The 27,071-nt window shown below is 41.2% G+C and overlaps 1 protein-coding gene across 5 annotated transcripts in view; it reads left to right on the top strand.

Moving 5' to 3' along the window:
• Positions 1 to 27,071, top strand: part of MAST4 (microtubule associated serine/threonine kinase family member 4) — a 539,757-nt gene that overhangs the window by 465,952 nt on the left and 46,734 nt on the right. For all 5 annotated transcript variants that reach the window (XM_037062829.1, XM_037062830.1, XM_037062828.1 and 2 more), the window contains 7 exons: positions 5,571 to 5,728; positions 7,674 to 7,749; positions 9,386 to 9,595; positions 15,204 to 15,305; positions 17,824 to 17,956; positions 22,797 to 22,864; positions 25,112 to 25,197. In XM_037062829.1, the coding sequence (XP_036918724.1) occupies positions 5,571 to 5,728; positions 7,674 to 7,749; positions 9,386 to 9,595; positions 15,204 to 15,305; positions 17,824 to 17,956; positions 22,797 to 22,864; positions 25,112 to 25,197 (833 nt within the window). The remainder of the gene's footprint in view (positions 1 to 5,570; positions 5,729 to 7,673; positions 7,750 to 9,385; positions 9,596 to 15,203; positions 15,306 to 17,823; positions 17,957 to 22,796; positions 22,865 to 25,111; positions 25,198 to 27,071) is intronic.

Below are 27,071 nucleotides of genomic sequence, written 5' to 3'. Positions count from 1 at the left end.
AAATGATGAGCTAACAGTCATAACAGGGACATTCTTTTTGCTGCAAGCTTTTAAACTACGGCCCGTCAATGGAGTAAGTCCCAGGATTGCAAGTTTGAAGATTGGGAGCTTTTGTTTTAACACCATTTGGTGTAGTTTGGGGTGGAAAACACACTTTGGTTTTATAGCTTTGGTTCCAGGCCAGTGGTGTTAGTCCTGAAGATGCCATTAAACTTTGATGTCCTGGGTCTTTTTTTCTTGTGGGCTTAGATGCAGGGAATTTGTATGTTTGTTTTGGATTTGGGGGGGGGGAGTCGTTTGTTTTTCTTCTTCAAAGGAAAAAAAATGGCAAGCCTTAAATGTGTCTGTGCCTTCTGGGTAAGAACTTTCTTTCAAGGAGAGGTTAAAAGAACCGAGTAGTAAGTTAAGATAAAGAAAGAAACAAGATGAAGCCATGAGAAATGGGATAATGGAAGGGTGCTCACTTGCTCTAAGCTCTGGCATGTCAGCAGGAGCCTGGCAGTGACTGGGAACGACTCAGTAGGTTGGGTATGTGCTTTCTTGGGTTAAATGAGTGGTGGTGTGGGGTATCCGTCACTGCAGAGGCCTAGAGGCTAATGGTCATTTAGAAAGACACAGTCTGTTGTAGGTTCTGATGCCTTTGTGCCAGTCAGGAATGCACACCTGGCGATTTTAGAGCCCCTTTTGATTCATTTTGATCTCTATTTTGTCAAAGTCCGTGCTTTGTCAAGGAGGCCTGTCCACAAACTCCATGCTAAACATGTAGACACTTAATAACACTTAAATAGAAAAGAAACCACGATTAAAATTATAAACTCTAACTGGTATCATCACCGCCTTGTGTAACATGTTTCTGAATTCTAGATGCAAAAGAATGTGGGTTTTTGAAGTCACCTTTAAAACTGACTTGTTAAAATCCATTAGACTGTTTTTATCATCTCCTTATGGAATTTTATTGAGGATAGGTAATTCATTTTCCTATCCATTATTCCATTTGTTGTGGTGTATGAGTTTATTGTTCATTTAGATCATTTCTGTGAAACATTGGACAGCCTTGAGTAGTTTCAATGGCACATCATTCTCACATCAGAAAAGGATGCTTAAGACTCCTGAATGGTGTCAGTGGATGAAAATGTCACCGAGTAACAGTAAAGTCACCCTTGGTTATTGTGTCAGTAGCCATCCTTGGTCATTGGCCCATATTTTAGATGTTGAAAGCATGAACAACCACAGTGGAAAATGAAAGCCAAGACTGATCGATCAAGAAGACTGAAGAGTAATTTTCTAAATTTTAAATGTTGTTCCTCCCTAGGCCCTTGGGCATCTCAGTTGGAACCCAGCCACCGATAAACAGAATCCTCGTCCCTGTTCAGTAGCTTTCCCACACTCCCATTTAGTCCTCTCCGTGCCCCAAAGCGATATCATGTCTCCTAGCTCCAAGTTCTTTTTTTTATTTCAGCTATATATCACCTTGTTTTGCCCTTCAGTCCAGTTTTATTATAGTTGAGATACAGAAATTTCTGTTTTACAAGAAAAATAGAGGAGAGTGCAGTATCTTTTTTCTGTGTTTAGTGAATCATACAAGGGTGAGCTACATGGAATCAGATGGGTACAAATAATTAAAAAGACAGTTTTTAACTAAATACATATTATGTGCCAGCACTAGGCTAATTATTTATAGTGCATTTGCTAATCCTAGCAACATACCCTAAATAGTTGCTGTTTCTGTCTTTATTTTATGGATCAAAAATGCAAAGTGCGGAAAATAAAACGAGGGGCTGCTTACCAACCCCCTTGTTTTATCAATAAGAATAACTAAATGAGCTAGACGCAGGCTCTTGGCTCTGTTCAAGGAATTTGCATAGTGTTTCTTAAAACAAACCTTGTAATTAATAAACCTGACCTAGCCATCTGTCATCACGGAGTCATTGCTGTCCATGACTTCCATATGTGCCTGAAGAAGCCGCCGCCTGGGACGGTTTTTAGTCACACACACACATTCTGTGTTTCTAACAGCTTCTGCCCAGTGCTGAGACAGATTTCCTCCTAAGTGTTTATTTTATTGAAGAAAGTGGTGTCATCGCATTGTTGATCTCAGATTCCTGTTTTGTCCTTCAAAATGGGATTTTAGCTTTCAGAATTACTCTTTTTTGCTGAAAGATGTAAGGAGCTGTGACGTTTGTTCAGTATAGGTACTAGTGCACAAAAATCCAGCTGTCTCTTCTCCCTATTGGTTGTTTCTAAAAATTATGAGTGAAAATTTGGAGAGCTACTTCTCATTTCCCTCAATTTCTTTGTGTTCTTGTCTTTTAAGTAGTAGGACAAAAACTGCAACATTGTTCAGTAGTTCCTTTTTTTCTCTTCTAAATCTAATCTGAATTACTCTTAGATTCTCAGTGTCTGGATTGACTATAAGACATTTAGTTAATCAGAAATGCATTTTAGTTGTTTTTGAAATAAAAATACAAAACATACACAAATCCAGTTACAAATACTTTGAAAATATAGCTTAAGTTTTGCAGGCGGTTGTGTTGTTAGCTGAACCCCAGGACTTCTCACGCTGAAGTGTAAACATCATGTCTTTCTCCTTCGGACATTATGGGAATGGCATAATGGACAAGCGTTCAAAATGCAACACTCCTAAATCTGATCATGTGGACTTAATCTTAAAGTCCTTCCAGAGAATATTTAGTACTGCAACTCAATTTAACTTGCAGTTAATATTAATTTGTGGGACTTTTCAAGGTAATATTCAGACAACAATATTTTGGGGATCACTGGGGTTAGGTGGAGCAGTGGGGGCAGGGAATGGAGACAACTGTACTTGAATGATAAAAAAATATTAAAGAAAAAGAAAAACGTTTTTACTTTTGAAAAGAACCAATAGGAAACTGCAGCAGTATAGGGAAATCTGCTCAGATAAATTATTTTCTGCAAAGGGAACAAATGGAAATAAGAATGTAACTATAAATATGAGAGGTGACTCTACATGATATTGCTTTAAAGAACAAGAAAATTATGCTTGCATATGAATACTTTCCTTTGCAAAATATCCTGGGAGGCTAAAGGCTTATTTGAATGACATAATTACTCAGAACATTTTGGGGGAACTCTTTAATTGCCTTAAGAACTAGCAGCACAGTTTTTGTGTAAATCTTTACTCTTTGAAAATGGGTTTGACTTACGGTATGGTCAAAGGTCATGTGCAGGCTGGTTGGGTGATGAGACTCACTGGCTTAGAGAACATGCTGGAAATGTAAAGTAATGAGACTCAAGACTCAGTTTATTGAGAAACTCCCAAACCAATTCTTGAACTATTCTGAAAGTGGTAATCCAGGGTGTTGTGAGCAGCGGAGGTGTCTTTTCAACAGGGAGTGAGGTCACGGGGATGGCACAGGCTGCTTCTGTTGTCTGGGAAGCTCTCTCCACTCCACAGGTTCTCCTTGGAGTCCCTGACACTGCTGAAACCGAGCCTTGCATTTCTCTGTTGCTCTATGTCAACTCACCTTTGAGGCTGCATTTGGTGCCTTCTGAATCCCCAGGACATTTGTGGGCCTACAGCTGTCTCCAGTGCTATGGACTCAGTCTGGTGGCCCCTGTTTTATTCACACCTTTTTTGGTCCAGCTGAGGTGAGAGAGGCTCTCTCCCCAGAGAAGCTCCGCCTCTGCACTTCTTCAATGCTGTGAAGGTGGCAGTGCTCCCATGACCACCACCGCGGGTTTACGTGTTCCCCACCGCTAAACGCGGGGCACGTTCCTTCTGGAGCTGAGCCACATGGCTACGTATGGCATGACCATGTCATTGTCCTCTCAGACTTAACCCATGGTAACATTTTACATGTGCTGCAGCTGTTTTTTAAAATCAATTTTTACTTTGTTTAATAAATAAAGTGTTAAATATACCACTAAAGCCCTTCCTGCTCAGCCCCTCCCTTTCTCCTGCCTTTCTCCCTCCACAGAGGGAGTCACCCTCTGGAAACCTCTGGGTGTGGTTCTCATGCACGTACAGGTCCATGGTACCTTATGTGAAACTCTCAGACCCGGTCTGTTTTGGGGTTGATTGTCCCGTTTCAGAATGGTAACGTGATCTCCGTGCTGTACAGACCAGCCCGGCAGCAACTGGCCCGCAGCTCATGATCAAATATGCGGAATTTCTACAGCAACATGAATCAACACCCACACCCAGGGGGTTAAATACATGTTTGAAGTAGCTTGCCATCAGTTCAGTTGATGTTTTGCCACCAAAAGGGGTTACTGTAAACTTGAGTGTTTTGAAATCTTAGATACAGAATTGTGGACATTAATTTACCTTTGAGACGTATGTACAGATTCTTAATTCCGTTTTTGCATTTGTTGATTTCCTCATTTTTGCTTTTATCACAGCTACTTCTCTGCCTCTTGCATTATTATTCTTTTCCTGATTTCTTGAGTTGACTTAGTTTATGCATTTTATTTCTTCTTTCACAATGAAGAACTTTAAGGCTGTGCTTGTACTTTCTGAATAGGGTTTTGGTTTATCTCATATGTCTTTCTAGTAGTGTTTTCATTTTTATGGTTTATAAAATAATCTCATTGCATTATAGAAATCTCTCAATGCCTGTGTGTGTACTCAGTACAGAGGTCTACAAGTTCAAGGTGTCAGGATATTTTTAAGCTCTAGTCAGTGATTTCTAGTCAATGTCACTGCATTGTGGTTTCAGTGTTTATGAAGTGTGCTCTTAACCTAATGACCATTTTTTAAAATGAAAAAGCCTGTTTTAACTGAATTTTTTAATGAGTGGTATCTTTCCAAATATGTTTATTTAATCATGTTTCTACTATTCAAAAATTTCTCAATCTCTTTTGTTAGAATTGCTTACAGAGTTCACCACACACTTTAGAAAACAACCACCAATCTCTGCTTTGTAGCTTTATTTCTCAGGTTGATTAAAAGCAGTGTTATGTAGGCATTTACCTAGTCTACCTTACCCTGCTCCAAGTATTGACTAAAAATGTTCAAATAGTAAATCTAAACTCCAGGGATTAAAAACTCACTACTACTAAAGCTGCTTTAAAATGATAGCCTTAGCCAAAGCAAAAAAGAAAAAAAATCAATTTTTAAAACAGTGGCATTATTGAGAAAAGTATCTCTTTTTGTTCCTTTTTTTACTCAGGGCGCATACCAATGGCCATTGCATCAGAGGACAGCACGATTTGTAAAGAGAGATCTCATTACTCAGTGGAGACCTCGTCTGTCCATGCCCCCAAATTCTCCCTCCAGCCTTTACTTTCTTGCTTTGACTTTGACTTTGGCTGGGTCCTATCCATTTTCAGATGTTGGGTTTCTTCCAGAGCGAAAACTATCTTTGGGGAAACCATTATCAACCAATGAGATGAAATATAGAAGCCATTTTGACCTCCCAAAGAAAATATTAAGGCATTGTCATCTAGGCACTAGTTACTGTAATTATAAGATGGAAAGGAAACAATATAAACTGGTGGTGTATCAGGTTTTTGTGCTTTGACGTCATATTCATTTGAAGAATTTTTTCTTTGAGGTAGTCATGTTACCTCACTTTGGTTTCTTTTAGTCATCCTGTTCCTCCCAGGAGAAGTTGCACCAGTTACCATACCAACCAACGCCAGATGAATTACACTTCTTATCGAAACATTTTTGTACGACCGAGAGCATCGCCGCAGAGAACAGATGCAGGAACTCGCCCATGCGCCCCCGTTCCCGGAGTCTGAGGTGTGTAGACCTGATTGAAAAAGGCACTTAATTGGATCATCTCTTTCCAGCCATTTCAAGGGAAGACTTTGGGTCCTTTAATTCATGTATGTGTTCATTGATTTGTGAACTGCTATAAATATAGTGTGATTTTTTCATCTACACAGGATATTGTTAATTACCATGGCAAGGTATCTTACTTGTTTTCCTTTAAATTTTTACAATTTACGAACTGGTAGGATGTCAGTAATGAGGGGACTAAATGGCCCACCTGTAAAAACTTCTAGCCATTGCAGATTTCAGGGCAGTCATTAATCATGATCCAAAAGCAGTTGTACTTTAAGAAGGAGAAGTTGGGCTGGAAGGGAAGGGACAGCACATTTGGATTCACACGTGGAATTTAGATTCCACATTAGAAAAGTCCTCCCATAGCTTTCAATGTTTTTCCCAACAGAAGTTGTACTTCCTCCAGGAGTTTGAACAAACACTTAGCAATTTATGTCCCCTGAATTTTGTGGATGCCAAACATAGTTCATTTGACAGTCAGTAAAGCCAGTTTTTTTAACCCTGTTTCAAAAAAATAATATATATCACAGTTGGAGTCCTCAGGAAGCAGACAGTGAAGCGAAGATCGGGAGGTTTATGAGGGAGTGCCGAGGATGCGCAGCTGCGCGAGGGAGGGGCGCGGCAGCCGTAGGCTGAGAGGGAATTAGCGGCCGTGCAGGCCCAGGGGCTACATAGAGAGCACTGGGAATGGCGGGACCCATCAGAGTTGCCCTCCGGGGCAAATTGCCCTTCCTGTGTATCTGTACTCGGTCACTGGGTATAGTGAAGGACCTTCCTTGGAAGGACTTGGCCTTGGGCAAGGTGACTCTGCAGCTGAGGCCATCTCTGAAGGGACTGAAAGCTGAGGGCTTCTGCAATCCCAGCAACTGGGCCAGCAGTTCCTTTTCTGCATGGGGATTGGGGCAGTCTGCTTCTGGGTCACCACGGGACAGGGACTTGGTGGTGCAGAATGGGTGCGCTTTGATATATTACGTTTTTTTACAAAAATATTTTGTTAGGTGTGCAGTTAAATAATAAAGTTTACTGGGAAGGGCTTTTCATTTTTTACCCTTCATATTTAGTATTATAAAGTGATGGTAAATATAGCCATACTTGGTAGTTGTAGGATGTGTTAGATTATTTGGAGATATGGAATAAAAGACCAGTGTTTATGAATTTATTAAATGACATTGTATTTTACTACCCAGGGACCCTTTAGGTTTTATGAAAGGAGATTCCAGGATATCTGGTGCAAACTGTCTCCTCCCAGGAATATAAATACTTACTCTGGAGTTGCACAACTGTATGCCACTAAAAAGGAACACAAACCCAGCACTGAAATAAAGTAAACGGTGGTTGTATGCCTCTTTCCCACCGTGCCCAGCCCTACCTCAGCACCTCAAATAAATATTTGTTGGGCTAGAAAATGGATTTTGGTGGCGACACCTGTGCCACTGAGGCCTCCTAACCCTCCGAGTGGGCTGTGGCAGAGCGCAGGTGTGCGATAGAAGTGTGAAATTACACACTTCAGCATGTGCTCGATGCTGTTTCTGTAGCCACCCTATTTCTCGTGTAGTGCAGTCCATTAGCTGGTTTCTGGAACCAGTACACAAGCGCATGCTACATACAGAATATCAGCTTGATTTAAGAACGTTTTCTGAACCAGTAATGCAGTGCAGCTATAATTAATTCGTGGTATTCCACTTCTTGAGCTTTCTTTTTGAATCCTCTTGAGGGTGTCTGTATGTTTTGGGGTAGGTATGTGTGTACTAATGACTGATTTTGTAGTTTACTGCCTAATATGTTTATTTTTTACAAAGATTGTATTGTATTTTTGATGCAACCAATTGTTTATAAATAAAAGGCTTATTTTCATTTCACGCTGTGGCAAGTTTAAAAGGGTAATTTGCTTTGCTTGCAGCCCTGGCCGTTCTCCCACCTGCTGTGACCATGAAATAATTATGATGAACCATGTCTACAAAGAAAGGTTCCCCAAGGTAATGAGTTGAATTGAAGATGCGTAGCATTGAAACCAACAGGCAACGTGGGTTTAATGTCTACAGGCGGTTTTAAGGGATGTAATGGTTCAATCTAGAAATGACTTGCACCAAACAGCACAGCCTTCCTAGAGAGAGAAAATCACTCAACGTGTTCTAAGATTGCTGAGAGCTAGCCACACTCGGCGTGCTGAACTGGTCCTCACATGAGTCCTGCCACTGGCTGGGCCTGGTGGGGTCCCCAGGGAGTTAGCTGTGCAAGGCCTGTCCTCCTTTGTGGTTCTCGTGCCCGTGGTCCTCAGAAGCCTGGTATGTCATGAAAACCATTTTTTAAAACCTAGTTTTTCTTTTTCGTGACTTTTTATTTCTTTAGCAATTAGATTTCTGACATTGTTACTTAGAAGGGCAGGTGTAGGTGCAGTGTTCCCCATTAGATTGGCAAAAGGAATGTAAACCAGCCCAGGGAGGACCAGGCAAAGGGTTGTGGCCAGGCACCTTGGCTGCAGGGGACTGCCGTCCAATAGTCCCTGTCACCTCGTGTCCACAGTCTTTCCACCCAAGTGTTCCTACATGTGGCAGAAGGCAATTTCTCTGTTTTGTCCCCCTCCCCCCCCATAGCCCTAGGGAAGAGAACAAAAGGAAATCTTTGGTTTTATAAATCAGGAGTAGAGTGCTTATTATTTGTAATGAAGCCAACATCGATGTCATTGATTAAAGCCGTTTCAGCTATTTATCACATGTCCCCTGTTCACCAGGGAAACAAGTCCTGACTGTACTAGTTAATGCTTGTTGGCACTTCAGAGGGGAGCAGGAGGCGAGGGAAACTCCCTGAGTATTGTGCAGTTCATGGGAGCGAGGAATATTGACGAGGCAATAGGGGAATCACAGGGAAGGGAAGGAAAGCTGGAAGGGAAATGTTGAGTTGTGTTCCCAAGGGAATCCCCTTGGCCTTTTGCACATGTCCTTAGCTCTTTGAGAAAAGGATCAAGGAGGTGTGAGATGCTTGTTCCTGGCACGTGGAGACGGGGCCAACAGAACCAACCATAGGCATGTCCTGCATTTTGAATAGGTAGAAACAGAGCTGTCTGGTATTTTTGACAACCTGTTTAAAAGAGCTCAGGATCTGAACTGAAAGCATAGCCACTCACAGATGGTGAGTTATCTGCAGAAGGTTACATGGACCACTTTCCATGTGACAGGGCATAGGAAAAAATAATTATCGCCCCGGGATATTCACTTTCCCTTGCACACCTCAAATTTTTCTTCCACATGGTGTGACTTCTTCTCAGGTCTACCCAAGTAGACTTGACTTTTCAGAGCAGTTTTCGGCTCACAGCAAAACTGGGCAAAAAGTACATTTCCCAAATACTCCCTCACTGCACACATGCACAACCCCTCCCAAAACCATCCCTGCCAGAGTGGGCCACTTGTTATGATCGACAAACCTACACTGACACATCGTGAGTGTGTGCACCAGTACAGAATGCCGAAGGGAGGCTTCTTGTAAATGTAATTTCTAGAATTATATTTAATAACTGTGGAGGTCTCTGAAAATGCAAAGTCAGTGTGATGATTGGATGGAGCAGATGTATGTTTCCTTGCATTACACCTGTGTGGGCACATCTTCTCTAAATAGGCGACAGCTCAGATGGAAGACCGTCTGAAGGACATCATCACCAGCTACTCTCCTGACCACGTTCTTCCCCTCGCCGACGGGGTGCTGAGTTTCACCCACCATCAGATTATTGAACTGGCTCGAGATTGCTTGGATAAATCCCACCAGGGTCTCATCACCTCACGATACTTCCTTGAATTACAGCACAAATTAGATAAGTTGCTACAGGAGGTAAGGGCTATGCAGCATATGAAGTTTTCTGATTTGTTTTGCTTTTTCCCCTGGGGGAAAAAAGAGAAAAATGTTATGAGAGCATTTGCATAATATGTTTTAACTATCAGATGGAGTTCATATTCCAGGGAAGCAAAGAAGAAGATGGGGTAGGTAGGGGAACTGATTGCTACTTGCTCTAAATTGATTCTGGTTGTCATTTATAGTAATAGAAAGTTAATGTAATAACCTTTGCAGGAGCCTGGGGACCCAACAATCTATGGCTCTAGGATAAGTGGATTGTGGAGGATTTTGAAGTAGTGATTCCATGCCCACCCCCAACCCTTGCCCCTTGGCCGTAAAGTTATAAATTGCCTGAGCGTCTGTGTACTATTTGATGACGCTGTCTAGTTCTAATATCTAGAAAAGCTAAATGGAAAATGGCTGGCTTCTTCCAGGCTGTGTGTCCTGTTAATTAGCCTGTGTGTAGTATTGGGTGGTAAAGGCAACTTATATTTTCATTAGTGTCAGTTCTTCTTCTCACAAAATACCCAGTTTCTGAAATGACAGACAAACACAGGCCTTCTCGGAGTCTAACCCTTGCATGCCTAACTCCTGATGATATCCAGGACAGGAAGGGAGTGTGTATGGAGTGGAATTAGTATGTAATGTTGCTGTTCTGACTGTAATTGATAAGCCACAGCCTACAAGTAAAACCTATTTGGCCTGTGTACTTGGGTGAATTATATTTCTGTACCTCATAGGGAATAAACTATGCCCATGTAAACATAATTGAGGATGGTTTTCTCTAAGCACGGTATGTGAATAATTACATGGAACTGAAGGAAAAGATTAGCATCCTGGTTATCCAGAAATCCATCAGTCCTTGCTCCTGCCGAGTTTGCTTGCAGTGAGATGAAAAGATCCCTCTCTGGGGCCTTCTCTTCTAAATCGCCCCACCGAGTCTCCTCGTCTCTGTTCCCGTCTCTCACATTTCAACCTGTTGCAGTCTACTAAGGCATCTCAGACTGTCTTTGGGGGTAAACACATTGTTTTATTTTTTTGTTGTTAATTTGACATGGGCCAGTTCTCCTATAAATCAAATTGAAAATTAATTTACAGGAAAATGATCATGAGTTTGGGTGTTCCAGCATGGGGAATGGCTGTGAGAGTTGCTCAGTGCTCGTTCCCGATAAGCATGCTGATCTCATCACGTGCTGACAGCTGTCTGTGGACGGCTTCCAGTCTCCAGGCCGCCCTTCAAGTTGCACTGCTCCAGAGCCTGACATCCGTGTGCGCAGACGCTGTCTGTCGTGTTCACACCGGAGAAAGTGCCATAAGTGGAGGACTCAGTCCACATGTGTTCAATAAATGGCTCTGACTCCCTCTCCCTAGACTCCCTGATGTGAGGTCAACTCTCCCCGCCCATTCTATAGCCGGGCCCAGGCCCTCATCCTCCCCAATCTGTCCCATTCCGGTCCTAACCTGTGCCACTGAAGAGCATCTCTCTAACCCCCTTCACTGGCTCCTTCCCGCCTGCAAGTAAAAACCATCATGTGGCCCGTGTCGTGCTCTTCCCCCCAACACATTCACCTGCAGTTCACCGAGATGGTCTGTTTGGGGGCCTCACTTTGCCAGCACACAGCAGGCTCCTTCAGGGACAAGGGTCCCCCCAAGTCATCTCTAAACCCCTGGCATCTCGCTCTGTGTGTGGTGTTTGTTGGGCTTCTCAGTAAGTAGGAGGGAGAAGATGCTTGTGTATTCACGCCAAATATTCCATCTGTTGGAATTTATTGTCAAGTAACCTAATTCTGCTGTTTCTTTCCATTAAATCAACTTCTGGAAAGTGCAGGAAACTCTATACATATTCCTTTTTATGAGAATACCTTGAAAATTATATTTGCTAAATGGAGCTTTATTTATCTGCTTATGTATTTATTTATTCTTTTTTATTCTATTACAGTTGTCCCAATTTTTCCCCCTTTCCCCTCCTCTGCCCAGCTCACCTCCCACTGCCCCAGGCCCTCCCCACACTGTTGTCCATGTCCATGGTCATTCACATATTGTCTTTGACCACTCCCTTTTCCTTCTTTCCACCATCTGCCCCCTCCCTCGATTCCTCTGGCAGCGGTCAGTCTGTTTCCTGTTTCCACGTCTCTGGTTCTGTTTTTTGCTCGTTTATTTTATTCATTAGATTCCTCTTATAAGTGAGATCACGTGGCTTTTGTCTTTTACTGACTGGCTTATTTCACTTAGCATAATAGTAAATGGAGTGTTTTTAACAGAAGAGGCAGGTGAGAGAGGCACTTTGGTGAGCCTCTGTGGGACTCTTTTCTGGGCTCCACAGTTCTGTGCCAGGAGAGTCTCATAGTTACAGTTTAGTCCTGTGTTGTCCATTCCTTCCTGGGCGTTCCCTGGAAAGGGTACAGTTGATATAAAAAGCTCCTTACGTTGAAATCTCCCACTTAATTTTGTGTCTGTATGAGAGACTTGACAGAGTGTTTCATGGCAATTAAAACAAAATCTTAGGGTTTTAAAAATCATTGGAATGGACCAATATAATACATTAAAAATGACTGATTTTTAGAAACATTTCTTTTTGGAGGGCAGAAAAGCAGGACTACTTGTGGCTTAAAGGGCATTGTTGGGTATGAATAAAATATTTTCTTGTTTATCTTCACAGATAAACATTTCCTTCAGTCCTTTTGTAACCATCAAAACTATTCTCAGAGTCCCATTCACAATGTCCTTTCAGAGTTTGAAGCTAAATGCTCACAGGGGAACTCACCCCTTTGGATAGAGTGGAACTGTGGGAACTTGCTTTGTCGTTCCCAGGATGCAACTGTTGTCAGTGCCCAATTGTTACACCGTGTGCCTGTCTGGCTTGCCTCCCAGCCGCCTTCCCATTGTCCGGCTTTTGCATAGCCCTGCCAGGGCCCCCTGAGGTTTGGGGAGCTTGATTTAACTGATGCCTTTTAAATTGCTGACGTCTAGGTCAGTTCTCCAGGAATGCTTTTATGTCTCCATTCTTTTTTTCACTTGAATTTATTTAGCAAAAGAAAATAAAATACCTGGGAATCTATAACCTACCTTCAAATCTGGGTCTCAGCATTTTTTTATAGCAGTCGACACTTAAAATACAAACACAGGGTATTACTGAGTATTGGAGCTTATTGTTGGTAGCCAGGAAAATGTTACTCTTCTCATGCTGTGTGTATGATTTGGTTTGGAGTTATTTCAACGACATGCCCACTCATGCATCATGTCTTGTGTAGGTTTTTTTGGTGAAATATCAAATCACCCAGGTGACTCAGACCCTAGAGCTCAGATCTGGCGTCCTGTGACTTGACTTCGGGCTTTTCCCAAGACTAAAACCACCTTTGAGAGAGAAGAGATTTCAGACAATCAATGAGATTTAGAAAAATACAAGGGGGCAGCTGATTGCAATTCCAACAAAGAATTTTTCAGAATGTTTTAATAGTGGAAGAGAAGTTGGGAGAACTGTGTGAGGTCCAAAGGGAACCAACTTTGAAGAGGATTGGGGTGTTATCATCCCATGTACAATGTTTCATGTATCTTGTACCTTCTTCAATAAATGTCTCCATTTTTCATAAAAAACAAAAACAAAAATAAAGCTTCCTCCCCCAATAATGTTAATAGATAAAATATTATCTGAGTTAATATAAGCATTGCTTTGGCCTTATTTATAGCTGATGATTCTTAGAAGTAAGACATAAGAAGGAACAGGTTATGATTACAGTTTTTTAAATGGCATTTGTGTAATGTAAAGTGAGTTTTTAAAAAATTTTTTGAGGATTGAGCGTGGGCCTGCGAACCAAAGGATCGCTGTTCGATTCCCTGTCAGGGCACATGCCTGGGTTGCAGGCCAGTTCCCAGCAGGGGATGCATGAGAGGCAACTATACATGAAATTTCTCTCCCTCTCTCCTTCCTTTCCAATATAAAGATAAATAAATAAGATCTTAAATAAAACAAATAAATAAAATAAAAAATGAAATAAACAATAAATTTTTTTTTGAGATACAGAGTTCTTGTTTCTCTTTGATGAGACCACCAAAATATGTGCAGTCTTATAGATTTTTTCTTTCATGTTTTGAATTCGTAAATCAGTAATTATTACAGTATAAGAAAATTCAGGATCTAGCCCCAATTGCCAGTCAAGAAGTTAGATGGAGATTTTTTTGTTTCATCTTTCAGGTTTTCTGTTTAGTTTTGATTAAGGATAAATTATAAAGAGGGCACATAACCATATTTCCTGGCATTCATTGTATCTTCAAAAATCTGTTTATTATAAAATGAAAATTGGAAAGAAAACTTAAAAACAGTTTAAATATTATGTATATCTCCCTATACATATGTCTGAGCATCCTTACTGATTACTGGGACCTATTGTTTGAGTTAATATTTGGTTTATTTTGAACACATTCTATTCTAAAATTACTCACCAATGGTCATTTTTTTTGTTAAATGGTAACTATTTTGATTTTTCTTATATGTGGTTTTTATACCTAAAATACATTTTAGAAAGTTGCCTTTAATTTGATTGGTTAAATTTAGTAGTTATGTTACTGCTAAATATAACCGTTTTCCAAATATAATCAGTTTTTTTATGAGAAGGCTGATTCCTATTTGAATAAAGACCTTAAAGAATAATTTTAAGTGCTTATTGCCATGTCTGTGAAATTATATTCTTTTGTACCAGCATCCCTGTGATTTTTTTAATCCCGAGAGGAAAGTAAATCATAAAAATTAAAAAATTTAAAAAGCCTAAAAGTAAGCATGCATACAATTTTACATTTAAACTTTTAAAACTTTGGTTTTAGGTCTGCTTTGACATTGATTTACCTCGTTTCTTCAAGTAAATATCATTGGAAATTAAAAGAGGTCTTAATAAACTGAGTTTTGTTCTTAGGACATTTGTTGTACTTAGAGTTCACATGTGGGCAACCTACGAAATAAAATTTTTTAAGACTTTAGGTTAAATTTTATTGAGTTGCGTGTCTCATTGTTCATTCAGCATGTGAAATGAAAATCATAGATCTTTATCCAAGTTTAAATATCATCATCCACCTAGCATTTGAGAAAAGTAATGCACACTTTGTATGTGTTATAAAATAACTAATTTATAGGCTAAACATATTGTATATGTAAAACGTCTTTCATGAGTGTGTTAGACGCCCATCTTCTGGGGAGCACGCGCAGCCCTTCACTCTGTGAGCCGTTTTGCCTGTGGAAGGCTCCACATCTGGAAAGTGCAGGCCCCTCAGGAGCTGCCCACTCTGTGCACTTCGTCCTTAATGTGTCATTAACTTGTAGTCTTTCATTCATGGTTCCCACTGGGAGCCGTAACATTTGATTTTTCAGCACAGAGGATAAATCAAAGATTTGCAATTAAAATGTAGCTAATAGAGCCATTTTGTAGATATAGAAGTTTAATAGTGTCCAATTTATGCAGAGGTAATGTCCGCTTATCAATCTTTTAAAAGTATTTTCTGAATCACTTAAAATGTTTGAATATTTGCAATTATCTAATTAGCATGCTTTGCTGATTTTCTGTTCTGTTTAATGGAGCAACTCTGCATCATCATTCTTTCCATTGCTCTCTCATAGGCTCATGATCGTTCAGAAAGTGGCGAGCTGGCTTTCATTAAGCAACTAGTCCGAAAGATCCTAATCGTCATTGCCCGCCCTGCTCGGCTGCTAGAGTGCCTGGTAAGCCGCCCTTAGACCTGACTCCATCACCTGTCGTTCGCTGTGGAGAGCCGTGACCTTCAGAACGCCGTAATTCCATTTGGCCTCAAAGACCAGGGCTAAACAGAAAGAGTCAATGGGAGCTAGAGCTGTGAATGTGTATGGTGACGTCCGTGGGTGACCTTTGTTTTCTGGTTTTAAGGAAGAATTCTGGGACCTGTGCTGTGTTAAGTGATAGTCTCATCACGTTCTGATCAGACTGAACGGATGATGGTGCCATGTTGCTTCACTGTATCTCCGTGTGGTTTTGTCGTGGCTGAGTTACAGCACCTGCTGAGCCTCGCCCCTTGGGTGTTGCCATGATGCAGGGAGGAGGGACTCAGAGGTGTCATGTACGGTGGCCTGCAATTATAATCAGTATTTGCTTTTAAATTGTGGCATGTTAGAAGTATGTTCTAGTCAGCAGGCCACTTGGGGGAGAATACAGCGGGACCTCATCCATACCTGAAGAAATGAGACTTTTAGAGATTACATCATTTTGCCATATATATATATATATATATATATATATATATATATATATGTGTGTGTGTGTGTGTGTGTGTGTGTGTGTGTGTGTATGTGTGTATATATATACATGTATATATATATATGGTAAATATATATGTCAGTGATCATTTTTCTGTTTTAAAATTTGTGTTTAATGTAATTCTCACTGAGATTTCATTCAACACTGAAGAAATATCAAGCTTTAAATGTAAGAATAGTTTTTAGAAGGGCTTAGCATACTACCAAAGCTCACTTTCAAATTGTACTAGCCATTAAAATACTTAAAAGCTCCATCTACAATACAGCTTTTCAGAATCCGGCATACACATATATTACATATATGGTTGTATTGCTGTGGTTTGCCCTTATTTTAATTCACATTCATAGCTCTTTATAACAGCGACATGTTTGCAGCTCCATAATTATATACTAATGCGTAGTGAGATGTGGTGGGGGAGAAGTCTTGAGGAGAAAGGTAGGGGATGGTGGGAGTAGGTGCTTTCATCAAGGGCCAGGAGCCACAGAACCACAGAATCAAAAGTACCATTCAGCGTTGAGCATCCCCGGTAAAGGGGGAGCGGATACTCTGATGCCTCAGCAGAGGAGGAGGATTGGAGAATGCAGGTAGAAGATAGACTTTTATTATTCATCCTGTACCTGTAGTTAAAGGTACAGGCTTGTATACCTTTTGAGTTCTGCGCCACATGCGTATACCTCCTGCAGCAATTTAGTTGGGGGTGGGTGATACCCTTTCATGTTAAAACCCGTTTCTCTGAGCAGCAGCAGATAGGTGCAGAGGTCTTGCCTTGAGAGAGGAAATGAGTCGTTTACAGTAATCGTTCCCAATCAGAAGAGAAAAAGTAAAAGCGTAGCCTCTGAAAGATAGAACCGAGGGGTCTTAGAAGTAAATTTCAAATGCTTCCAGAGTTGTTTAAAACTCAGGTGAAACTGGATTTTCTGAGGGTCAGGGTCTGTGTTTCCCACCAATGGTCTTGTGCTTGTATTTCCAGGCTTGCCCCATCTGTTAACATAGGTCTGTATGAAGGGCACCATGAGTGTATATATATGTTGGTTTGACTTTATTTGCAGCAAGCTTTTTTTTAATGGTCTTTCGAAACTCTTAATTGTCAGGTGAAACCCTGAGATTCCAAAATTGCCTACTTGGGATATTAATTAAAATAGGAAAAAACCTGAGGGAAAAAATAACTAGGAAGTGTAACTGAAAATAGCAATTGTGTTTTAATCTGTGGGTATAATTGTGTACAACACATAAATCCACGGCATCCATCTAGAGTGACGTGATCCCAAAGCTTTTGACTACCTGCTGGAGCAGCAGACACCAGTGACAGGAAGAGCACATTCTGTAAATGTGCTATCAGTTTTTTCAAATGATAGAGGTAATTGGAAGCACTAATTTTGCATTTTTCTTTCTTAACTATCACATTATATGAATGTTTATCACTTACTTTTAGAGTTTACTGATAAAAAGCGATAATTTTGAGCTTTTCTTTCATGTATTTTTGGACGCCTCTTTACTTAAGGAGTTTCTCATGAAACCTTGGACAAATGTTTTCTAACATTACTTCTTTTGTGTGTAGCTATCTGTGGGGAGAGAGAAACTGAATCAAATAGATGCGGTTTCCAGATACTAAAACTCTGCTAAAAAGGCACAGTTAAAGACTGAGACCTGTTTCTTTCCAGTAACATGGATGTCTGGAGTGGAGATAGGACTTTCAAAGTTGTGTTACAAAGGAATTGGAAATGGTTATTGTATTTGGGTTACTGGGTACATAAATGTATTGTCTTAGAAAAGTGACTAGGCTTTGAATGTGCGGGGACATGACATACTTTTTGAAGCCATCTGCCTCCTTCCTGTGTAAATAACCCACAAGCACATGTGTCCACCAGTTGATTGTGAAGGAGACTTATGTAATAAAACCTGAAACAGTTGTGGTTCAAGAAGTATCCATCTGTGTTTGTCTTCTGCTAGGAATTTGATCCTGAAGAATTTTACTACCTATTGGAAGCCGCAGAGGGCCATGCTAAAGAAGGACAGGGTATTAAAACGGACATTCCCAGGTACATCATTAGCCAGCTGGGGCTCAATAAGGATCCTCTGGAAGGTGAGTACCTTGGTTGGGCTTACCTTTCACTTACTTAGGTGCCGTGACCTCATAGGAGAACTTGTGACATACCTGTTTTTTCCTCAAGTTTGGGCTCTGTCTATTGCAAAGCCAAATTTGGGGACCAGCTATGATTCGAAGTCCCGAAGAGCAAGTGAACATGCCCCATTTTGCAGTTACCTAGAGTATGGGGGGCCGCCTTGAAACGCTGGTGGCCTGTCAGCTGGGCAGCGCCAGCGTCCCAGAAGGACTTCGGTTTCAGTCTTCTTAGAGTATTTTTCTTTTCTCGCAGAACTCAGTTGAGTTCTTTTCAAGGGTGCTTTTAGTTTTGAAAATGTTGCTAAAGAAATTAATTATAATTGATATAAAAGTGACACTTACATTTAAAGTAATTTGGAAGTAGGGTAACCAATGATAGATTACTTTAAATCAGGTACAGTGTTGATAGATGGGTTTGTTTGTTTGTTTTGCTGACTTGCCCCAAAAAGGTCATAATTACAGAAGAAAGCCAATGCAGGAAAATGTTTCTTAAGGCTTATATAAGGATTTATGGTTGATTCAAATGAAAAAAAAAAGCAGGTCTAATGCTATTAAATACAACGAAGAGGAAGCATCCTCTTACTGACTTTTTTAATCTAATATTGGAAAATAACTCCTGCCTTTCCTTTTCCTGTTCTTTATTGTTTGCAATAGTCATTTAAAACATTTAGGTTACGTACTGCCTAAAAAGGCTCAAAAACTGATCATAGACTCCTTCATTCAAAATTGTCTTCCTGGTTCATTAAATTGAATTTACAAACAGTGTTTGTCTTGCTAAATTGTTTGTAATGACTGTAACTGTTAGCACAGACATTTTTCCATCTGCAGCCAGGGTACCTGCTGCTCTCTGCCCTGGTCTTCTATTCCCCCTGCTTTGTTTGCAAGTATGGCCATCGGATCTTTGCTTCCAGGGAAATGATGCATGCATTCCTGGGAGATAAGGCCAGAAAAATTCAGACTGCACTGAAAGCAACACCACAACAGATTCAGCACTTATCAGAGGCTGGTGGCTGCTTTTCTGAAAAGTTCCCTGGGGAGAGATTTTTCCCCATGGCTTGTAAATTACCATCTTTACCTTTTTGAATCACGAGGCTTCAGAAATGGTTTAACTCAATGAAATAAATAAAAAGGGCAGATGTTTAATGGTATTTAGATGAGTTTTAAAAATCTCTTCAGGCATTACAAAATGATGCCTCAGGTTCCTGCTTCAAAAGCTGACTCTTGGTTCCATTCCATTACTACCCACTGCTTACACATAATATGTATTTCCCAGATAATAGTTATTTAGCAGAAATTCTATTTAAAACAGAACCATTTTTTAATTTGATTTTTTTATGAGAATAATTGGAGTGGGGGAGGCTGTCAAAGCACATTACAGTGACACTTCACGCTGGAAGAGTTAGGTTTGTATCAGCCCTGAACTGCACACGGAGCGAGCCCTTCCCAGCTTTCGCGCCTGCCGATAAACACCACTGTAGGCCCACTGATGGACCTTCCTAGAGTTGAAAATAATTACCAGTGATCTTTGACAAATTTTGATTTTCTTGATTCATCTTTGAGGATAGTTTTTAATCTATTTATAGCTTAAGGTATGATACTTATAAACTCGAATCTGCATTTTCTCCCCCCTCCCCTTGTCTCCCTTGACACTGACATACATAAAGCCTGACTTTTGAAGGTCAGGAGTGAGGGTCTGGAGCGGGACTTCCCAGGACCACACCCTGGCGGCCAGCATGGCAGGTTGTGTGACCTTGGCCATGCTATTGATGAGCCTGCTTGTAACTCAGTGTTCTTTTCCTAAAAGTGGAGAAATAGTCATCCCTATCCAAAGGGTGGTTTTCAGGGTCATATGAGTTTCCCTCTGTACCCAAGATGTAGTAATGCTTAATAAATATGAGGTGCTGTTACCATTTTATTTAAACAATATTAAAATCTCCCCCTTTTCTTGAAAGCTCCTCCAAACTGAATACATTTTGGTTCAGCTCCTTGTTTATAAATCTGAAGTGCTGGCCACAGAAGATGTTGACGGCATTTGAATGACACCAAGAAACCATACACTGTGCACTGAGCTTATTTTTATTCTTGAATTTTCCTTACAGGTAAACTGGGGAAGTGTCAGTCTCCAGTTATTGTCGAATCTGGAGTTTATTTTTATTCAAAGACAACACTGTCCTATTCTTTTGCTTCATATGTAATCTCTCCCCAAAGTAGTGAATGTATTTATAAGAACATGAATACATGAAATAAGAGTCTAAGAAATTTTAGATGCATACAAAAATATATAACTAAAAACTGTAACTTTTATTATACATGTCCTTTTTCAAGCCTGAAAATACTAGAAAGTACAAATTACCGGTGATCTTGCCCTATCAAACTTTTGGATAAAATTCCTTTATGTTCTTTTCTTTTAATAAAACATGTTTTTATGTATAAAAATCAAAATGAATTAGATGTAAGTCTTCAAGAATGCATTCCAGTGTGGGTTGAATAATTAGATGCCTTTATGTCTTTTAACTATACACCCAGTGTGATACTTGAGCTGGTGTCAAGCACGTGGTGCCCAGTCCAGGACTGAATACGTGGTAAATTCAACAATGTTAAATAACCATCAATATACAGTGAGCACTTAATTTTTGTTGGTCAACATGCTAAGAGCTTCACATGCATTATCATAAATAATCCTCATAGAAAGCTCTGAAAGATGCTGTTGTCCTCTTATAGTGTAGGAGCCTGAGGTTAAAAGGTCACTAGTCAATGCAGATAGTGGTGGTGACCCACGTCTTGTCTTCGCCAAACCCTGCCTAAGCACGGCTATCACTTCCTTTCTGACAAAAGGCAAATTCTTAGTGTACTTGATGGTCTGTGTCTTAGTGGATGTGAGGGAAGGGAAGAGGGATGCCCTCTCCAGGCGGAGAATCACCTCTGAGCTGTAGGGAGTGCTGCTTTGATACCTGTCGGAGCCTGGGAGACTCGCCTCTCTCGGGTGTCTGGTTATAAGCAGTTGTTGACCCTCCCCAAGCAGGTTCTGAGCTGTAGTGATTGCGTTAGCCAGTGAATCCTGCGAGCTAGAATAGAGGCCCAGCTCTAAAGTACCTGTTTCTAGGTGTTCATAAGAAATGAGGTTTCATGGGACTATATCAAGCTAGAAGCCTTTGCACAGCAAAGGAAACTATCAACAAAACAAAAACAAAAAGACAGCCCACCGAATGGGAGAACATATTGGCCAATGATACACTGATAAGGGGTTAATATCCAAATTTATAAAGCTCAACACCAAAAACATAAACAATCCAATTTTTAAAAATGGACAAAGGAGCTGGATAGACACTACTCCAAAGAGAACATACAGATGGCCAATAGGCATATGAAAAGCTCTTCACCCCGATTCCCCTCACCGCCCCCAGGCCCTCAGGCAGCACCTGTGGGTGTCAGTATCACTGGAGCCCAGGCCGAAGCCTGTCCAGGGCTGGAGGAGGGGTGTGACTCCAGATCAGAATGTGAGGTCTTGGTCTGTGATGTAAGGTGTTGCCTCTAGAATCTTGAACTGTACTTGTAGTCTCTATTGGAAAAATCAAAGCTCTGATTATTTTGTTTTTCCTATGAAAATGTGGTTTCTTTTGTTTGTAACTTATGATAGTGAAACATTGTGGTGGGAAGGGGGGGGTAGTCTGACCGCTAAGGAGGGAAACACCAGGGATCTCCATCATTAAATGATGGCATGCCCCTTGGGAGGGAGGGAGGGAGGGAGGGAGGGAGGGAGGGAGGAAGGAAGGAAGGAAGGAAGGAAGGAAGGAAGGAAGGAAGGAAAGAAAGAAGGCAGGCGCTTGATGTCACTAATCAGAGAAATTTGCAAATTAAAACCACAGTGAGATAACACATCTGTCAGAATGGCCATCATTAGCAATCAATAAACAGGGGCAGACTGGTGCAGCCCCTGTGGAAAACAGTATGGAGTTACCTCAAAAAATTAAAAATCAATCTGCCTTATGACCCAGTGATTCCACTTCTGGGAATATATTTGAAGAAACTGGAAATGCTAATTCAAAAGAATATATGCAGCCCTATGTTAGAGCAGCATAATTTACAACAACCAAGCTGCAGAAGCAGCCCGAGTGCCCATCAGTAGAGGAGTGGATAAAAAAGCTGTGGTACATCTACACGATGGAATACTACTGGGCCATAAAAAAAAAACTTGGAAAGCTTACCGATGTGGCAGCATGGATGGACCTGGAGAGCATTATGCTAAGTGACATAAGTCAGAGAAAGACAATTACCATAGGACCTCACTCATGTGTGGAATCTAATGAACAAAATAAACTAACAAACAAAATAGAAACAGACTCATAGATACAGAGAACAGATTGAGAGCTGTGGGCTGGGTGGAAAAAGTGACGGGATTAAGCAAAAAAGGAAAAGAAAACCTCAGAGACACACACAACAGTATGGTGATTACCAGAGGGAAAGGGGTGGGGGAGGTTAAATAGGGGTAAAGGGGAGATACATGGTGATAGAAGGAGACTTGAATTGGAGTGGTGAACACCCAGTGTAATATACAGATGATAAAAATAAAGAAAGAAATGAGGTTTCAGGGAAGGACTTGTAATGAACAATTTCTAAATGTCAGTTGTTGGCTCTTGCCATTTTGAATTTAAGATTTTCCCATGGGTTCATTGGAGCACAGTAAATTTTTCTTTTTTATTTATATTGGAAAAATCATTTTTCCATTGTTTCACCATGGTACTCTTGTCTAATTGCAATTGCCCTATTTTTCTTAAACTTTGCTTTTTTTTATTATTATTAGAAATGGCTCAGTTGGGAAACTATAATAGCGGGACAGCAGAAACACCAGAGACAGATGAATCAGTGAGTGTAAGTATCTTTCTTCATGAAATATATGATGATGGCTTTTTTGTATATGACATCTGGAGATTTTAGCCATGCTAATTAACTTTATTTGTTCAGCGAATATTTATTGTGGATTCCATGTGCAAGACACTAGGCACAAAATTTTAGTCCCTCCCTTCCAAGAGAAAGGATCTTTGCCTCCATTAAGGCGATACATTCGTTCCTGGGAGATAAGAAAATATGAAGAAACCATGCAGGAACAATTAAACGACAAACTTGAATAAGCTCTGTGAAGAAAGAGGGACACGTGCTAGTGACACGCAACATGGAGAGGTTTACAGGAGTCTTGCCATTCTTAAAAGGTCTCCAAGAGAAGTGGCACTTGAGCTTGAGAAGCGAGATGGCACTAGGATATGAGGGGGAAAGGGAACAATCCAGGCCGAGGGCCATCGTGGGCAAAGACTGTGACACGAGGGAGAGAGTGCATGTGAGGACCAAGAGCAAAGGACGCCGTAGAGACTGGAGAGCTGGGTTAGAAACTGGACACAGTGGTCCTTGTTCATCTCTGTCAGTTTTTTTCTTTCAAAGAACAATGGGAAGCTTTTGAGCTTTGGAGGAAATACATGGGTACCCGGGGTGGAGGGGAGCGCACAGGGAGATGACTGAGTCTGAGTTACAGCCTGGAAAAGTCTCCCTGATGGCAGGGGGAGCAGGCAGGGGTCACCGCAGGGAAGCCAGTGAAGAGGCTGATGCAGCGGCACAGGTGAGAGGTTCTGGGTGCTGCTGCTGCTGCTCTCCTGGTTACGGACAGCAGAGGAGGAATCAGGATGGGGCAGGTGGGGGTGCTCGGGAAGGAGGGGCCGCTGTGTGGCCTAGGAATCCAGGCTCTGGAGTCACACCGCTAGATTTGGAACCCGCTCCACCTCTCCCTCACCGTGGACTCTCTGCGCATCAGTTTCTCCATCTGTAAAATAGATGTAAAACAGTGAATGAGATAGCTTGTGCACAGTGGTCAGGACAGCACCACGTAGGTAATGCTAAGTAAATGGTGGCTGTTTTTGTTTGTTTTATGCTTGTCATAATTTTGAATGTGTTGAGATCAATGTACCTTTGAGCACCCGAGAGCCATCAAGCTGGCAGCTGTCTGTAGGATGTGGTATCTTCTGACACTTGGAGGAGGAGTTTCAGTCAGAGGTCTGGGTGACTTAGGGGTCATCCATTGCCATAAACAAGGTCACTCTCAGCTGGGAAGACTTAATGAGATAAGCTGGTCCCAGTCTTGAGGTACACTTTCCGAAGTGGAACGTGGGCAGGCGATGACTAAATCAGGTCCTAGGGCCAGAGGCCCCGGGGGAGACGGGGCGGCGTCGGTTGTCTGAGTTGAGGAGGTCAAGCAGCCCAGAGGCCAGGGCATTGCGTAAGTTATCTGTGTAGACACTGCAGTCACCCAGATGGTGAGAGAGTGAGAGCAGAAAGAAAGGTGGGGAGCTGGGTGCCCAAGTGTCCCAAAGGTAAGGCACTGAATGGGGGAGGATGGATGGGCTCCTTCCCAAGGTGTAGGAAAGGCGTTCCAGGCTGTGCAGAAGGAGCACTGAGGCTGGCAGTGCCCTCTCGTGCTAGGGAGACATGGGGTATGAGAAAAATGTTTTAAAAAACACTTTACAGGTTCATGTCCTTGGATCTAAACTTTTTAAAGAGCTCTCTTTTGGAAAATTGTTATCTAAACCATGGGAAGACTTATGGTATGGCAGTGAAGAAGGGCAGACATCCTTTGTCTCGTTCAGTGATGACTCCCTTTTCCAAGCGAGAAAGGCTGCTGCGGGAACAAAACAGCCATTCTCTGCTCAGGGGCGGAGAAGCCACAGCACCCACCGGCCCACTGGCAGCCGCTCTGGCCCGTTCCTTTCTTTCCCAGCCAACTGAAACCAGAAGGAAGGTTTGGCATTCTGGGCTTCCGTCTCAGACTTTGAAAGACCAGGGTGAGGCCAGCCTGAGTAGTTAATGGAGGTAAATTAACATTGGGAATTCTCAAAAACTTGGTGCCTCATCTCCTGGAAGTGTGGGCTCACTTAAGTGACATTGTCGTGAGCAGTAGTTTATCAGCACTGCTCTGAAAAAGCGATCTTTAAAGCTGTTGCCCAGGTTCTTTTGCTGGAATATGGCACTTCAACATATTGAACAGAGCATGTCATTAAAATATCACATACTTGGCTATTAAAATCATGTGCTTGAATTCTCAACTATTTTTAACCTCTGTATTTTGTTTCCAAGAGCTCTAATGCTTCCCTGAAACTTCGAAGGAAACCTCGGGAAAGTGATTTTGAAACGATTAAATTGATTAGCAATGGAGCCTATGGGTGAGTAATTCAAGCAGACTTTATTGTATTGTAACACACCAGAGTGATATGCTCTTCACTTTATCATATGCCAAGTAGATCCTGCATGGGAACCTCAGCTCTCCTTGGATGAGCTGTGTGTGTAACATGTGGATGTGTGTAACATGCAGCCGCCATCGTTTTTACTGGATGTTCCGTCAGAAAACATATTAGGGGACCTGGGAGTTATTTTAGAGGATCAGAGAGGATAGCTTTAAAAGTAAAAATTTATAAGGATAGGAAAATTTTTATATAGGACTGCTTCTGCCTCTCTTATTCTGTCCTTTTAAATTCAGAAGAAATTGTCTCTTGTTTGATACAGATATATATTTATCTATGAATATACATATATATATAGAGAGAGATACATATACACAGGCACATCTAGATATATATGTCTGAATATATATATTAGCATCTCAATAAAAATATTACATATATCTGAACATGTGTAAATTCATATATAGCATTACTGCTTCAGAATTGGCCAGTACTTCTGTCTGACCGGCACTCAACCCAATAGGGAAGTATTACTATTTAAGATGGAAGTCTGGTTGAAAATTAAAAGCAGTACATTTCTTTTAGTCTTTATATTTTACCAGGATTCTTTTTTAAAAAATTTTATTTATTTATCTTTAGAGGGGAAGGGAAGGAGAGAAGTATCAATGTATGGTTGCCTCTCCTGAGTCCCCTACTGGGACCTGGCCCACAACCCAGGCATGTGCCCTGACTGGGAATTGAACTGCGATCATGTGGTTCGCAGGCCCGCGCTCAATCCACTGAGCTACGCCAGCCAGGGCTTACCAGGATTCTTATTCAGTTGGACTCTGTGTTGTAATCTGTTGACATCACTGGTCCCTCTTCCTTAATCCATTTTTACAGACCTATGACTTCCTTCTTGTGACAAAGGGTCAATACTGACGTGATTCTTCTGAGTTTCTAATAAATAGTTTAAAAGGGTAATTAATACACAAACTATGTCCTGGTCCATTTTAGATGGCCCAGGGGCTCCAGTTTAATTAAGTATTAATCCCAGTTCCATCTGTAGATGGAGAGCAATAAACAGTGTCCTAGACATTTACTGGCATTTATCTCACATGTGAACAGATGTGATAAACATGATTTTGGTTGTGCCACAAGGGATGTTTCTCCTTAATTTTTTTTCTTATCTCTGATCTTTTCCACACTATGAACTTAGTGAAGAACTTAAATATTTGCGAGTTATTCCTGTGTTTCACTGATATGCTTTTCAGGATCATGTCAAATGGCTTATTTCCTGAGATGGCTTATGTTCTCTGATGGTTGTGCACCCCTCACCCCAATATTTCCTTTAAGGATCTCAGTGAAACTTTCCTACTGAAGAAAATTGTTTTAGTGTGCAGTTATTGGTGGGTTTTGTTGGTTTACTATTTGCTTTTAGATCTTTCCAGCTTTGGAGACCCTCTAAGGATTTCTTTCTTCACTGGGGAGGAGATGGGCCTTTGATTTAATGGGCCTGTGGATTTGAGCTCTGCTGGGTTTAATTGGCAGAAGAATTCAGGAATGAGAATATCTGTGGAGCCACATTTTTGTAAAACGTGGGCCTAGATCTTAGCAGTATTTGGAGTTCTAATTGGTTGAATAAACGCATTTGTAGTGCAATTAAACCACAGTACAGTAGATGAGGTATATCACACTTCAGGGAATGGTTGGGAATATACAAGAAGTTAAACAAGCTGTGAATCAGTAAACACCCAGGATGCAGGCCAAGTCATTAACGGGCGCGCAAGCTGCCTGCAGGAGCCCCTGCCAATCAACTAAAAGTTTTTTTTTTCCTCTTCTGCTCTTCTCAGATTTAATCTCTCATTACAGATTTT

The sequence above is a fragment of the Sturnira hondurensis genome, unplaced genomic scaffold (assembly GCF_014824575.4).
Source record: "Sturnira hondurensis isolate 20B ecotype Veracruz unplaced genomic scaffold, ASM1482457v3 Scaffold0014384, whole genome shotgun sequence".
NCBI classification, from domain to species: Eukaryota; Metazoa; Chordata; class Mammalia; order Chiroptera; family Phyllostomidae; genus Sturnira; species Sturnira hondurensis.
Note: the sequence above shows the minus strand (reverse complement) of the source record. Positions and strands in the feature narration are given on the sequence as shown.